Source organism: Globicephala melas, chromosome 2 (assembly GCF_963455315.2).
Source record: "Globicephala melas chromosome 2, mGloMel1.2, whole genome shotgun sequence".
NCBI lineage: Eukaryota > Metazoa > Chordata > Mammalia > Artiodactyla > Delphinidae > Globicephala > Globicephala melas.
This window is the reverse complement of record NC_083315.2, coordinates 100,947,752-100,963,571: the sequence shown is the minus strand read 5'-3', so window position 1 is coordinate 100,963,571 and position 15,820 is coordinate 100,947,752. Positions and strand designations below refer to the sequence as shown.

Below are 15,820 nucleotides of genomic sequence, written 5' to 3'. Positions count from 1 at the left end.
TGAATTTATCAATGAAACAGTTTTCGATTGTATACTTTTTTACCCCAATGGAACTAGTTAAAGTATCCATCTAAGGCAGTAAATAAAGCAGTAAGAGGGGCATAATATTTTACTGGCTCCACATCCTCTAGTCAATATAAAGTTTTTTAAAAGTACAGTGTCGGGCTTCCCTGGTGGCGCAGTGGTTGAGAGTCCGCCTGCCGATGCAGGGGACACGGGTTCGTGCCCCGGTCCGGGAAGATCCCACATGCCGCGGAGCGGCTGGGCCCGTGAGCCATGGTTGCCGAGCCTGCGCGTCCGGAGCCTGTGCTCCGCAACGGTAGAGGCCACAGCAGTGAGAGGCCCGCATACAGCAAAAAAAAAAAAAAAAAAAGTACAGTGTCCTCTAACCTGATACTCAAATTCTATTTCCACACCCTGTGAGTAAGAGATATGTATTGAATTGTCTACTTAGCTCATTTTCCCTGGGAACTTTGGCATCTCTAAGCCAGAGCTAATCCTCCTGGCACCAGGCTTGGCCCCAGGATGCCATTATAAACATGGACCCTGAAGCTCCTCAGGGCTTCCTGTGTCTTTTGAGTCTCATATCTTTGTAGCACTCCCATATGTACATATGTAACTAAAATTGTTTTTTTCCTGTTGATCTATCTTTTTATTACAGGGGGTATCTCAGCCAAAAACCTAGAAGGGTTTATGAAAAATTATTTTTCCTCCCCTACACATAGGACCTAAATTCTTAATCCCAGTCCTTCCATCTCTAAATCAGATACCTGTTCCAAAGCCCCAATGTTTCTGTGATATTTCACTATCTGAGTAGGGCAAGAATGTTTTTAGTGTCCCAGTGCTTTTTTTTTACCCCCCTTGATCTATGCTTTCTCTTTGTCCATTCCAATAGACAAAAGGAGAATTGACTCTAAGGCTACAGTGGATTATTATCCCTACTACTATTTATATTTAAAACATTATCTGATTAATTATAGAGGCAAATAGTTAAGATCTAGGATGCCTCAGTTACCAGCGTTAGAATCTGTGAAAATACCATCAACATTGAGTATCAGTGCCACCTCCAAACAACCATAGACAATGGTTTCAAGGGAAATATGTAAAGCCATGAGCAGAGTTTGAAGGGATGGAGAACTTTCTTGCTCCAAAGTCCCAGAGACACAGGGGTGAGGGAGTGGCAGAGGCCCCAGGTTGCCAAATAACTTCAAAGGTTGCCTAGGGCCAAAATCGTTCTCCTTGGAATGCTGGTAAATGCAGGCCTAGATAGCTCCAGGCTGGCAATGATGTGAAAGGGAACACGCTTCCAAACACACTTATACACACACTCATTAGAATGCAGCAGAACATGGTTTTATTTCTGTGAACACAATACAACAAAAGTTGGCCGAAGTTCTAAGGCTGAAAATATGGAGACCTGGACCCTTCTTTGCCCTCTTCCCTACTATCTTCCTTCAAAACCTAGAGCTCCAAAGCAGAAAAGAATCCTACATATTTTTTGTCCCAACTCTGGTCTATCCTCATCACTCTAATTTTTCCAATACCCTCCTTTTTCCTTCTATGGGAACCAGGAAAATCAACAAAAGAAAAGAAAAATCAGAAGAGATTGTAAGAGAATTTGTGCCAAGTGAGAGGGAAAATGATGGAAACTTTAAACAACCTTGTCTAAGTGTACAGGAACCAAAGGATAAGGAGGGTCGCTCTTCTGAGGGGGGTCACAGGCAACAATGAAGAGCTTGTATTGGGTGCCATCTCGGTAGCGGCAGTCAGGATACTTCCCCGCAGTGAGACTGCACTGAGTCAGGTTAACAGGCTTTGGACTCTGGTGGCAGTTGTGCCGCCCATTCTTACAGACGATGTGGGGCAAATCACAGACAGCAGCCACGTCCTGGAAGGAGTTGTGCAGAAAGGTGTTTTGAGGCTTACAGTGCTGAGTATAATTATTGACACTGCTCATTGCCTTGTTGCACTGGAGAAGCCTTGGCTGTATATGCTGAATTTCAAACCAGCGAGCCTTGGTGAGATGCTTAGGCAAAGCACAAAGTGGACACACTGACCACCATAGTCCCAGCAGCAATAGGAGAGGAAAGCATCCCAGAAGACCTGGCCCCATCTTTTCTGTGTAAGGAGAGAGAAAATAATGGTAGTAGCAAAAACAATAAGAGCAAAATTATCACTCATAACCATTTAGATTTTTATTCTGCCTTTTAAGATTTCATAGCTCTTTTTTGTTTGTTTGTTTTTAACCATCTCCTTTCTCACTCGAGTCTCACAATTCTAAAGAAACTAAAGCCCAGTGAGGAGGAATTTGAGGTAAGACGATCTTTTCTCTGACTGGTAGATCTCGTTCTTCTCTTTGTCCTGCACTCATGCGTTTGATGGTCCTCATGTCAGAAACCTTGTCTCTTCCCTCCTGAAATATTTACCCTCCATCTATCTGACCTGGATCTCCCAGCCATCTTCACTGGCCACTCTCCCCAGCCCTGGGGGCTTCTGCTCTTACCAGGTCTCCGCGCTGGGGCTCCCGCTGAGAACAGCAGCAGTAGTTAGTCCCAGGCTCAGAGCTTTCGTCTGTTGTTCTTCTCCCAGGTGTGCAAGGCTGCCTGCGTGTGGCAGGGGAAGGGTCCTGAGCCCTAGGAAAGAGAAGACTGGGGCTTGGAAGATGAACTTGTTGACAGTGTGGATGAGACTCTTAGACTTTCAAACTTGCTGTTTAATGAGTGTCAATAACACTGTAAATGCAGGGAGAGAAAGCTTACTTAAAGAAACAGTGAGACTCAAAACACAGTTGTGAGGAACTGATCACTTCCTGATATGAGTTGGTGCTTCCTCCCTGACTTGAAGCTTCAGTTTTTTGAAGTTTTATGGTTTCATTTCCTTAGGAGAAAATACACATGAAAATCTGATATAATAACTGCCATGTACTTGGTATGTGAGCTTCAAACATAGACTTGAATGAATTATTCCTTTATGTGTATGTTTATTGGGCCAGATACTGGGCTACTCTGATTTGGGAGCTTGTGATCTAATGAAAGAGACAGTCAGGTAAATGGACCAATGCACAATATATTAACAAATATAAATAGCACTTACAGCTGTGATCAAGGAAACTACAGGTAACTGTGTGGATACAGTAGAGAGGAGGTATTTTTGGAGGGCACAACACCGGCACTGAGTTTTGAAGATTAATTAGAAATTAGGTGAAGAAGATGGTAAGGGCAGCCCAAAGAGGAAACTGTGTGAAGAGACCCATACATATGAAGAAGGGCACATTTAGGGTATTTGCCTCTTAAATCTGTTCTTGCCTTTCCATTGGTGCTGCAATATCCTTATTCAGAACCTTATTGTCTCATAGAGGACTCACATAAAAGTTTCCTACATGGACTCCCTGCCTCTAGTCTCTTTTCCTTCCAATCCATTCTACATATTAATACTTCCAGATTAGTATTTCTTGAGCATAAATATAACAGTGAAACACTCTTGCCCAGTACTTTTAATGGCTCCAATAATCTTTAGGATAAAAAGTATTTCTTTTTATAGCAAAGTTGCAAGATACAAGGTTAATATACGAAAATTGCTTTCTTATATACCAGCAATGAACAACTGGAATTTGAAATAAAAAAAAAAAAGAAACTAACATTTATATTAGCACCAAATAAAAATGAAATACTTAGGTATAAATCTCATAAAATATGTATAAGATCAATATGAGGAAAACTATAAAACTCTGATGAAATAAATCAAAAGAAGATCTAAATAAATGGAGAGATATTCCATGTTCATGCTGAAGGAAATCAGAATATGTAACCCCCCAAAAATGGCTCTTTGACATAAAAATTATTTTGCACTGAAGGCAATTAAGAATCATGAAGTGCAGAAAAAGCTCCCCGCTTTTTGTCCAAAGCCAGAAAATAAATTCTCTTTTTACTGGAGATAGACCCTCAACCTCCCAGAGAGGGCACCAGAGGAATCTGCGAAAGAATCTTGAAACTAACCCTTATCTTTCTAGTTACTTCTTCACCATTTACTAACCATACACCAAACCCCTTTGTCTTGTCTTGTCTCCAATTCTTTACAAATATCTTGTTTCTTGGGCTAAAAGGTACAAAAGCTTCCTGCTCTTTTCACGTATTTGGATTTTTCATTCTCTTGTGAATGCTCCCATGTACATGTAAATATTTAATAAAATTTGTATGCTTTTCTCCTATTGATCTGTCTTTGTCAGTTGAATTTTCAGACCCAGCCAGAGACCCTAAGAGTGTTGAGGAAAACGTTCTTCCCATACAATGACATTATGCACTTGTCAAAACGTGTACAACATGAAGAACGAATCCTAGTGTAAATTGTGGACTTTATTAATACTGGTTCATCAAATATAACAAAAGTACCACAGTAAAATAAGATATTAATAATAAGAAAATTGTGAACAGTGTGGTTAGGAGAGGAGGGAGGGAAGAGAGGCATATGGGAGCTCTTTGTACTTTCTACTCAATTTTTCTGTAAATCTAAAATTGCTCTGAACAAATAAGTCCATCACTTAAAGAAAAAAAAAATTTTTAAGATGTCTGTTCACAACATTGTAAAGCAACAATACTCCAATAAAAATTAATAAAAAAGGAGTAAAAAAATAAGTCTTTTTGCCTAGTGCTCATATATCTTATTCTACATCCTATGTATTGGAACAGTCCTCCTTCTCTCTGCAGTTCCACAACTTGATTGTACACCAAACCCACTACAGAGGAAAACAATACCGAGTTACCCACGTCCTTAAGTAGGGGTCTCCTAACCCTGGCCTCACATCAGAATTGCCTATGAAAAGTTTTAAAATGCCAAGATCCTAGGCCTACTGAATCAGGATCTTGGGGATGGACGTCTTTGCATATCTATATTTGATTAACTCCACAGTGATTCTGTTACCCATTCTTTGTAGAGAACCATTTTTCTTGACTGACATTGATTTTCACCCAATGTCCAAGTTCTTAAGACTGGTCTTAGGCTTGATTCTGAGATAAAGTCCTCCTGAGTGCTACTTCCTCCTCAAGGGATATACATAACAACGTATCTTTGAATTCTTGTACAGGAACTAAGGCTCCCACCCAGGTGGAGGATGGTAGCTTCAAGCTGAGCACAAGTTCTGGAGCACCACCCTGTTGCCTCACCACCAACCAATCAGAAGAAAGTCCCACACCCTGCAGCCCTCACCCCAAATTTTGCCTTTAAAAATTCCTCCCTGAAAACCATCAGAGATTTCAGGTCTTTTGAGCATGAACCACCCCTTTCTCCTTGCTTGGCCCTGCAATAAACCTTTCTCTGCTCCAAACTTTGATGTTTCAGGTTGTTTGACATCACAGTGTATCAGGCACAACAACTTGGGTTTGACAACACGCTGGGCTAAAGAAAGTGAGTATTTCCTGTAGGATAAGCACTAGTATGCATGGCAGAAGGCATGATGAGGATCACAAAGGTTGCAGATAGAGTTTATCCTTTAGGTTTATTTTGTTTGCAAGCAACACAAATTTGAGCTAATTTGAGAGGGAAATTTTTAAGTGATAGTGAAACTGCACAACCCAGGTTGGGACTTGAACCCACTGCCTTTTTTTAAAAAAAAAAATTTATTTATTTATTTTGGCTGCCCTGGGTCTTAGTTGTGGCATGTAGGATCTTTGTCATGGCATGCAGACTCTTAGTTGCAGCATGCATGGAGGATCTAGGTCCTCGACCAGGGATTGGACCCGGGCCCCCTGCATTGGGAACACAGATGAAGTCTTCCCCACTGGACCACGAGGGAAGTCCCATGAACCCACTGTCTTTTAGTTGAGATCACACACTTGGTCTCAGGACTTAATGAAGCTCAGGTTCTTTATGACTCAAGGCAGAAAGAATTCAGTGAGAAAAAAAAGAGATGGGTAAGAAGTGGATCTATTTAGAGAGATACACATTCCAGAGACACAACGTGGTCTGTCTCAAAAGGCGAGAACAGCCTTGGGAGAAACACACTCCACAGACAGAGTGTGGGCCATCTCAGAAGAGGGCAAGAGGCCCCCAGATATGGGGTGGTTAGTTTTTATGGGCTGGGAAATTTCACAGGCTAATGAGTGGGAGGATTATGCCAACCATTTTGGGGAAGAGGTGGAGATTTCTAGGAACTGGGCCACCACCCACTTTTTGACATTTTATGGTTAGCCTTGGAACTGTCATGGCACCTGTAGGTGTGTCATTTAGATGCTAATGTATTACAGTGAGTGTATAATGAGGCTCAAGGTCCACTGGAAGTCAAATCTTCCACTCTCTTGGATCTAGTTGGTTCTAACCAGTTTATGTCATATCCTCAAGGGCTATGTCATTCTTTTAGAGGTTGTGCCCTGTCTGCTTCCCTCCTGTTTCAGTAGTAGTGGGAATAGGGTGGGGATTTATTGGAAAAATCTGGGAGAGATTACAATATGAAAAAATATAGCAGAAGGATCAGTCTTTGGAAATAGCTGGAACCCAAGAAGCTCGGGTGAGCTGCAGAGCTGTGCCAAATGGGCATGAATCCACTTCAAATTTTTTAAAAATCCTTGCATCACTACTTGAGATTTAGACTCTGAGGACAGTGTAGAGAATGAAAAAAAAATCATCTTTTCCTTTTTTCCTTCTCAGTTCTCAGCTAGGGCCTCTATAACAAAAGACAGATTAACAAGAGAAAAACAAACAGAAGTTTATTAGCATGAATATACCACATATACATGGGAGAAGCTCAAGGATGAGTAACTCAAAGAGGTGGCTAGAACTTGGGTTTACTTTCCATCTTCAGCTAAAACAAAGAAGGAAGAGTGTGGAGGAGGCAAATTATGGGAAGGTGACCAGGAAAAGTACAGTAAACAAGGATAGGGTTTGTTATGCAGATTTAAGTCTGTGGCTTCTCCATTGATGAGTTTCTTGTGATTTAGAGTCATCTTTTTCTTCCTGTACAGAGAGGGAAACATGCTTACAAATAGAGATTTCCTTGGTAATTGTAAATTTCCCTTACATAAGGGTAATTTATACTCTGTTTTCAAAGTTTCTCCTTTATCTACTGTTTCTCAAAATAATCCTATGTCGAAGAGGTACATTCTGGTCTCCTATAAGAGACAGTTCAGTTAGCCTACCTTGGGTCTCATTACTATTGTTTGGCTCAGTAGAGGAGATTGGGAAACTTAAAGGACAGCCCCACCAATGTGCACACAAAAAGGGGAAAGATAGTTCCTTAAGGGAAATGAATATGCCTCTTTCCAAACAGGGGACGTGGATGTGAGAACGTCTAAGCAACAACACAAGGCTATTATCCTATGTAGACCTGAAGCAAATAGACTGCCAGCTATTTCTCCAGCAAAGACAGGTTTATTCAGGATCAGCAGAGAATTGTAATTTGGGGTCTGCAACCATGGCAAGCCATGTGCAAGTCCCTGCACAGCAAGGGAAAGAGACTGCTTTAACAGAGAGGAGAAGAAAATTGGGAGGGCTGTAGTAAACAAAGAGTGCATAGCTTTTCATTGGCTGAGTCCTTGCCAGGAAAGAAGACAACTCTTTCTTCTTCCAGTTTGCTTCAGCTATGGTCACAGGGTGTGAGAGCTCCTCCTTCTGGTCTTCCAACTCTAGTTGATTAAGGTTTCTGTTTATTAATTTTTTATAACGAATTGTGCTTAAATTCATTTTCCTCCTATACTGTTTTGAACCATCATCTTATAACCTTTTAATAAAAGCAATTTTTTAAATTTAAATTTATTTATGTTTGGTTGCATTGGGTCTTCGTTGCTGCGTGCAGCTTTCTCTAGTTGCAGCAAGCGGGGCTACTCTTTGTTGTGGTGCACGGGCTTCTCATTGCGGTGGCTTCTCTTGTTGCAGAACACGGGCTCTAGGTGCGCGGGCTTCAGTAGTTGTGGCACGTGGGCTCAGTAGTTGTGGCTCGCGGGCTCTAGAGGGCAGGCTCAGTAGTTGTGGCATATGGACTTAGTTGCTCCACGGCGTGTGGGATCTTCCCAGAGCAGGGCTTGAACCTGTGTCCCCTGAATTGGCAGGCAGATTCTTAACCACTGCGCCACCAGGGAAGTCCCTAAAAGCAAATTTTAAAGAGTTTTTTAAAATGAGGTATTCGTGAAAACTTACTGTAGGAGAGCTGAAGAGACAACCCTAAAATATGACTCTAGGAGACCAGAATATGCCAGTACATTCTGAAGCAGCATTTATCAAGTGAGAAAAACAATCAGTATTTCCCCACATGTCAAATGATCGTTGATGAAGAACTATTACCCAAAAACTGAGTTTGTCTCTTGGTGGATGTCGAGCCAAAAGATACAACCAAGCCAAAGAGCAGGAGAAGGAAGGATTTATGATTACTTGCAGCAGGTAAGGAGAACACTGGGAATCTTTCCCAAAACAGTCTCCCTGGAACAGCAAAACGGGGGAAGTTTTAAGCTAAGGGTATATGCATATTCATGAAGGGGCTTGAGCAGAGGAGAATTCAGCATAGAACTGGGGAAAGGTTGACAGAGTCCAAGCTTTAGCTGACTGAAGTCAGGAACGTCAACAGCATCATTCTGTCCTCCACCTGGGTGGGGGCCTTAGTTCCTACAGAACGCAAAGACTTTATCAGATTGTAATGTATGTTCCTTGAGGAGGAACTAAGATTCTGTTTCATTGCTGAACTATTGTTTCTTGACTGCTTTTCCTTTGTTCCTGCATTCCCTTACTTCCCTTAAGATCCTGTGGCCAGGCTTAGACCGCAAAATGGCTTAGGCTAAAATGGCTTCTCTTATGTCAAGAAAACCCTTCCTGGTTCTCTTTCTCCAGGGACCCCCTACCCTATCTGCTTACAGAACTGCTGTTTAACACTAATCTCTTGTGAATTTGGAGGGTAGAGGTCATCATCTCCCAGGTATCTGCTCATTCCCAAGTACACTGAAAAAATGGCAAAGCTGAGGAGCTACGCTTGGAGCACGATGACCAATCTAGATTCACTGGCTACTCGTTGAGGCCCGAGTTCCAGGAAGGTGTTGTTGGGGAGGAATTTTTTTCCTTTTTTCCCTTCTAGGATATTTGGCTCATCTCATAATTCCATGATATAAGACACACTGACAGGAGAAAACAAACAAAAGTTTAATAACACGTGTAATACATGGCGGAGACCCAGGTAAACTGAGTAACTTGCCAAAATGGCTGTGGGGCCATCACCTTAAATATCACCTTCGGCTAAAGACAAAAGGAGATGTTGGGGAGGGAAATCTATGGGAGATGACCAGGAAAACACAGGAAACAAGGATAATGTTGTTGCGGTACGCGGGCCTCTCCCGTTGTGCAGCACAGGCTCCGGACGCCCAGGCCCAGCAAGCATGGCTCACGGTCCCAGCTGCTTCGCGGCATGTGGGATCTTCTCGGACCGGGGCACGAACCCACATCCCCTGCATCGGCAGGCGAACCCTCAACTACTGCACCACCAGGGAAGCCCGAAGATAATGTTGTTTTGCAGACTTATCATTGTCTTGTCCACCACTAAGAGTTTCTAGAGAATGAGTCCCGTCCCCCACCCCCCCACCGCTTCCTGGTACAGCAGGAAGACACCCTTACAAATGGAGATTTCTCTTTTACCTGTAAATGTCTCTTACAAAAGAGTGACTTCTATTTGGTTTTCAGAGCTCCTCTCATATCTGCTGATTCTTAAAAAATAACCAGGCTAAAATAATCCTTATACCAAAGAGACATATTTTAGGGTGGAAAATTCTGTTCCCTTATAGTGTGCAGCTTAATTTAAAGTGTCATCTAATTTAAAATGTTTATACCCTGGTCTTTGTTCTAATTGTTTCAAGGCTTGAGTCATTCAGTGATGCAGGAGGCTGAAGAACACAGGGTCCTTTAATGTTCAGTATCTCTCCTTCGCATACCTGCCCAGGCAAAATTATACGAAGCGAACATTTCTCTTACTCTGTATCTCTATCTCTCATTTAGCAAACAGAATTTCTGTGGACCTTACTTACTTGTGTTTCAACATTTCCTTCTCTAATCTACTTCCTCTTTCCTCCAACAAAATGCAAGTCTTAAGTCCCACTCTTTTTTTTTTTTTATTTTAATTTTTGGCTGCGTTGGGTCTTCGTTGCTGTGCGCAGGCTTTCTCTAGTTGTGGTGGCGAGCGGAGGCTACCTTTCACTGCGCTGCGCGGGCTTCTCATTGCGGTCGCTTCTCTTGTTGCAGAGCACGGGCTCTAGGCGCGTGGGCTTCAGTAGTTGCAGCTCGCGGGCTCAGTAGTTGTGGCATGCAGGCCCTAGAGGGCACGGGCTTCAGTAGTTGTGGCTCATGGGCTTAGTGGCTCCGCAGCATGTGGGATCTTCCTGGACCAGGAATCGAACCCGTGTGTCCTGCATTGGCAGGCAGATTCTTAACCACTGTGCCCAGGGAAGTCCCTAAGCCCCACTCTTGATGAAAGTTTCATTTTAAAGTCCTCTAGCCCTACCCTATATCTCTGCCAAGTGAAAACGGTTTTTATCAGATAAACTCATTTGTGTTCATATCTTCTACTTAATGTATTATTCATCAGGAAACATACGTACTACCGTAACTCATCTAAAATGCAATAGCCTCCTTACAGACATTCTTAAAGAAATCCAGGGAGAGGAGACAATTGATGGGCACTCGTCATGTTTGTTTTGTCAAAGTCAAAATTAAAATACCAAGTCAAAGGATAGAAAGGAAGAAAATCAGTGTTGACTGAGCACCTGCTACGTGCCAGGAACATGCTACATATTTTGTACCTAATAAGCTCTGGCCACACCCATCAATCTGGGTGGGTATGGGAACTCAGCATATCCCCACAATCAATGCCTAGGTCACAACTTTTCCCCAGCTTAGCACATAAACAGTTATACTTTCATCATACACACAAGTCTATTACACATATTAGACACACACATATAATACACTTTAAACCTACATACAGCACAAATCACATTCAAGCGTAAGCTATATAACTCACAGTTATAACACCCGTGCTAATCACACGACACATAAATAAATTTCACACATTGGAATGATAAAATTTATTTAGGGATGGGAAGATCATTCCACTTGCAAAGTTATAAGGAGAGTCAATATCAGGAAAATTCCAGGGTTAGTCAAAAAGAGATTCCATATGAGCTGAATCTTTTCAAAAATGTAGAAGTAAATCAGGTAAATAAGGACAGAAGGGTGTTCCAGGCAGAGAAACAACATAGGCAAAGTTACGATAGTAAGAAACCACGTGAAACATAACTCTCAGTAGTTGCAAAACATTGGCAAATAAATGCAAGGGCTCTTGGTGCAGGGAGGGACCACCACTTGGGAAGCACTGAACGCTAAAACCTGTGGGTGTGGGTCAACTTTCTAGTTGCTGATATCCTCTAACAACTGCATGTCCTCTATGTCATCAACAAACCCATTCATGCCACAATGGAATTCAATGTAGCTGTAGCTCTTGTAATCTTTGTAGTTGTTTTTGCTATTCTTCCGGTAACGCTTGAGTGTTTTGAAGGGATATGGGGCCCATATATATACATTTCTGTAGTGATCTCTCCAGTTCCTGATGCATATATGCTCAATCTTGTGCCATACGGTATAGACGAAGATGTGATAGTTCTCGTCTTTTGAAACACCTCTTTCCCTCATCAGATCACTGCACTTGTACTTGCTGAATTCCCAGTTTGTGCTAGGGTGGTGCTGTTTCACGAATTCCCTCCAGGAAACGTTCTGGCTGTGTACAAGGAGCCCACATAGAGGGAACAGCAGGGCCAAGAGAGGGCCTAGGACCTTTAGAGAGGATGCCATCTCAGTCCCCAGGGCCACCTGTGGGGGTACAGGGAAGAGAGAGGAAGCACTGCTGAGCTCTACCTTAAAATTCCTTTCTGCCAACGTAGGCCCTTCAACCAAATTTTATCATTTGGTTCCCAGGCTAGAAGGTGATAACTCTCATTAGATAATAAAGTTTATAAGAACTGAAAATATGTTACAGCCTGAGTGAGATAAGCACAAAGTTGTAAAAAACTGATGAAGTTCATTTTGAGAATTCCAAGTACCTCCTGTCTGCCATCTCTTCCACCTGAACTGAGGAACCAATCACCCTCTAGCTAGCTGTTTTGCAGTCCAGATTGATTCTTTTTTTTTTTTCCAATATTTATTTATTTATTTTGGCTGCACCGGGTCTTAGTCGCTGCATGCGGGATCTTTTGGTTGCAGCATGCGGACTTCTTAGTTGCAGCATGCGGACTTCTTAGTTGCAGCATGCATGTGGGTTATAGTTCCCCGACCAGGAGTCAAACCTGAGCCCCCTGCATTGGGAGCTCGGAGTCCTACCCACTGGACCACAAGGGAGTCCCCAGATCAATTCTCAAAAGAGCATGTGTCCTAAAGAAAATGGTATTTTAAGCCCTATGTCTGTGAGGTGGAAAGTGTTGTTGCCTCTTAAGGGGATACAGAAGATGAATAGAGACTTGGGAGATATTTTTGAAGCAGGAAGGCTTTGGTTCCTTGAAATCTGAGGCTGCAACTACGCTGACTCTGCAAGATGGTGCTTACCAGGATCTTGACTTCTTTAAGACACTTCCCCAAAGCCTGTGTGAAACATGTTATCACTTGTGACTACCCACATCCCTTCTCAGAGGCCACTTCCCTAATTATCATCATTATAAACGATCTTGATCTATTGTTAAGAAGGTCATCATAAAGGAACTCCAGTTTTGAAATATTGTTCTAATCAATCAAGTACCAAAATTGAAACTGCCCTCACAACAGCTACTCTGGTCAAAATTAGAGCAGAGAGTTGCTTGAAAAAGTCTTCCCTTTAAACTAGCTCTCTGTCGTCATTTACCATGAGGAGTATACCCGGCCCTGTGGAATTTCTAACCTGATTCTCAACTCTCTGAGTGTGATGTCCTCAGATGGGCTTAATAATAACTCCCTCACAAACCTGTAAGAGGCTAATAAGATACGTGTACTGAGAGCGTGTCTGAGAATGTCAAGTACTCCATCAAACAGAGCGCAAGGGGTAGGCACGTTCTCATTTGTGGCACCCTACCCCTGGCTCAAAAGGCCTAAATAGGATGAAGAGAAGACCAGGATTCAAGCTGCTTCAATGTACAGTTGGCCCTCTGTATCTATTTGTTCTGCACCCAGGAATTCAACCAACCACACCATGGATTAAAAATAGTCCCCCCTCAAAAAAAAAATCCAGAAAGTTCTAAAAAGTAAAACTTGAATTTGCTGTGTGCTGCCAACTATTTACATAGCATTTACATTGTATTTACAGTTATTTACATTGTATTAGGTATTATAAGTAATGTAGAGATGATCAAAGCATATAGGAGCATGCGCGTATGTTAGATGCAAATACTACGTACACCATTTTATATAAGGGACTTGAGCAAGCTTGGATTTTGGTATCCTGGGCATGGGGGGGTCCTGGACCAATGCCCCCCATGGATACTAAGGGACAATGGTATTATGCTCAGGAAGATTGGAGAAGAAGTGGGGAGGGGTGGAAGAGTGGAGAGAGGCTCCAAGAACTGTTTCAGTGAGATTAACGCTGAGTTGAGTCCAGGTCTTTGGTTCTTACAAGTTGAGTCACTGTCTATTCTTTTTTGTGTGTGTGTGGTACGCGGGCCTTTCCCGTTGCGGAGCACAGGCTCCGGATGCGCAGGCTCAGCGGCCATGGCTCACGTGCCCAGCCGCTTCGCGGCATGTGGGATCTTCCTGGACCAGGGCACGAACCCGTGTCCCCTGCATCGGCAGGCGGACTCTCAACCACTGCGCCACCAGGGAAGCCCGGGTCACTGTCTATTCTTAATTCCACCATCTAGAAGTCCAATCAAGCCCCTTACAGTGTTCCTGGGCCTTTCCCTCTAAGCATCCTCGGCACCAACCCTTCTAAACATAACTCACCCTATTCAGATCCAACACTCCTGCCACTGGCTGTAGTAGGGATCAGTTTATGGATCTAAAGAGCAGAGAGTCTGTGTCTTTCCCCTTTTCTTAGAGCCAAGAAGTCTGCAGCAGTGAAGGAAGGAAGGAATAGCAGTGGGAGGTACAGTGTTCCAACTGATTAGCAGTGGGGTGGGGGCGAGGGACAGCCTCACTAAGAGAACCAGTTCCTATAGCTTCTCATCTAGACTCCTTGGGTTCACTGTGAGAATAGCCTGGAGCAAAGGTGTCAAACGCCGAAGACTGACTTGTGGGCATAAAGGAATTGCAAGGCCTTGGGTAACACCAGAGAGGGGTTATCTAGAGTTATCAGGAGACAACCAGAGATCTGGCTCCTAAACTCATTTCCCAACCAACTTCTAGGGGAAATTCCCTGGATGGCTATGTTCCATGGGAACTTCAGTGAGGAAAACCACATCTGGAGTTGTAAACGGTGGGACTTCCATTGAGAGGTGAAAAGTATCTAGTCAAAGGCACAGTTTGCGGATAAAGTGAGATCCTTGAATGTGTTTCCTATGAACGTATTTCTTCAAGGGCTGTTCCTAGCTAAGCCTCCTTGGTTGAATTTCTCACTGGGCCACCTTGTTATCAGAATGCCATAAAGGGTAGCGGAATATGCCACCCCAAAATATGCCTCTGAGGGGAGCAACATTTGCCTCCCCAAAATGTGTCACTTCGGCATGTGGATTATTTTGAGCTGAAAAGAATCACGGCATACAAGACTCAGGAAGAACCATTGACCTCCCCTCTAACTACCTAAAAGAATTATGAACAAAGAATACCATCTGCCATTTCAGTAAACAAAGGATATTGAAACCATCAAGCCAGCAACCACTGCAGCCACCCGCAACGGTGCCCCCTGAGGGGAATTCAGGATGGAGATAAACAGGATACTGGCCCTAGATAGTCAAGGTGCATCTCAAAGGAAAGATTTCAATGAGCCCAGACTCTTGCATCTTCTTATACATAGAAAAGTGCTAAATTCATTAAACTTAAGATGCCTGGTTTTTCTTTAATTAACAGTAATCTTTTGATGTTCCAACTACCTGTTGGGTTTTTTTTTTGAAAAACTCCTATATATCCTGGCTCCTCCCTAACCTCTTCAAAACAGCCCCTCAAGGCTATCTGAGAGGCTGTCTCCCAAGCTTAGGTCCTCAGTAAGTCCACCAAATAAAACATAATTCTCATCTTTTAGGTTGTGCATTTTTTTCAGTCGACAGAATGTAGGTAGGGGACTTGTTCCAGGAAGACAGTTACACCATGGATAATTATAGTATAATATGAACTAGGTGTGTAGACAGGGAGGAACCTAGCAAAGTCTGTCTGTTAAAATTTCTCTCTGTCCCACTGTCTCTACAAGGCTCAACAAATATTTGTTTACCACCATTTGCTCCTTTCAACTTTGGTGAATTTCCTTCCTTCCGGTAATACTATCCCCAACATCCTCTTTTGTCTTTAGCTGAAAATGGTATTTGAGGTATCAGCTTGGGCCACTGCGGGGAGTTTTAGTCAGCTTTCTTGGGTATCTCCCAAGCATACAGGAAATATACATTTTGTTAAGCTTCTGTTTGTTTTTTGTAAAAATAATAATAATAATAAATAGAAATCTCAATTAAATAGAGTCAGGAGACCAGAAGGGGGAGCTCTCATGCTCTATGAGGATAGCAGAGCCAACAGGAAGAAGAGAGATTTCCTCTTCTTTCCTGGCTCAGAAATTAAGAGACTGTCACAACTCAGCCAACAAAAAGCCATGCTCTGTTTACTATAGCCCTCCCAACTTCCTTTTCTCCTCTATAAAATTCTCTCCATTTTTGCTGGAGACTTGCATGTGGCTCACCATGGTTGTAGACCTCAAATTGCAATT

At 42.7% G+C, this 15,820-nt stretch overlaps 2 protein-coding genes across 2 annotated transcripts; both read right to left on the bottom strand.

Moving 5' to 3' along the window:
* Positions 1–1,040: 1,040 nt before the first annotated feature.
* RNASE6 (ribonuclease A family member 6) lies at positions 1,041–2,763 on the bottom strand. The gene is made up of 2 exons (XM_030844163.3): positions 2,504–2,763; positions 1,041–2,118 (listed from the first exon to the last, which is right to left on the bottom strand). Exon 2 carries the CDS (start codon positions 2,111–2,113, stop codon positions 1,652–1,654), a length of 462 nt encoding a protein of 153 aa, XP_030700023.1. The 5' UTR covers positions 2,114–2,118; positions 2,504–2,763; the 3' UTR covers positions 1,041–1,651.
* Positions 2,764–11,367: 8,604 nt separating this feature from the next.
* EDDM3B (epididymal protein 3B) lies at positions 11,368–11,808 on the bottom strand. The gene has a single exon (XM_030844219.2). The coding sequence runs from the start codon at positions 11,806–11,808 to the stop codon at positions 11,368–11,370; it is 441 nt and encodes a 146-aa protein (XP_030700079.1).
* Positions 11,809–15,820: the final 4,012 nt, after the last annotated feature.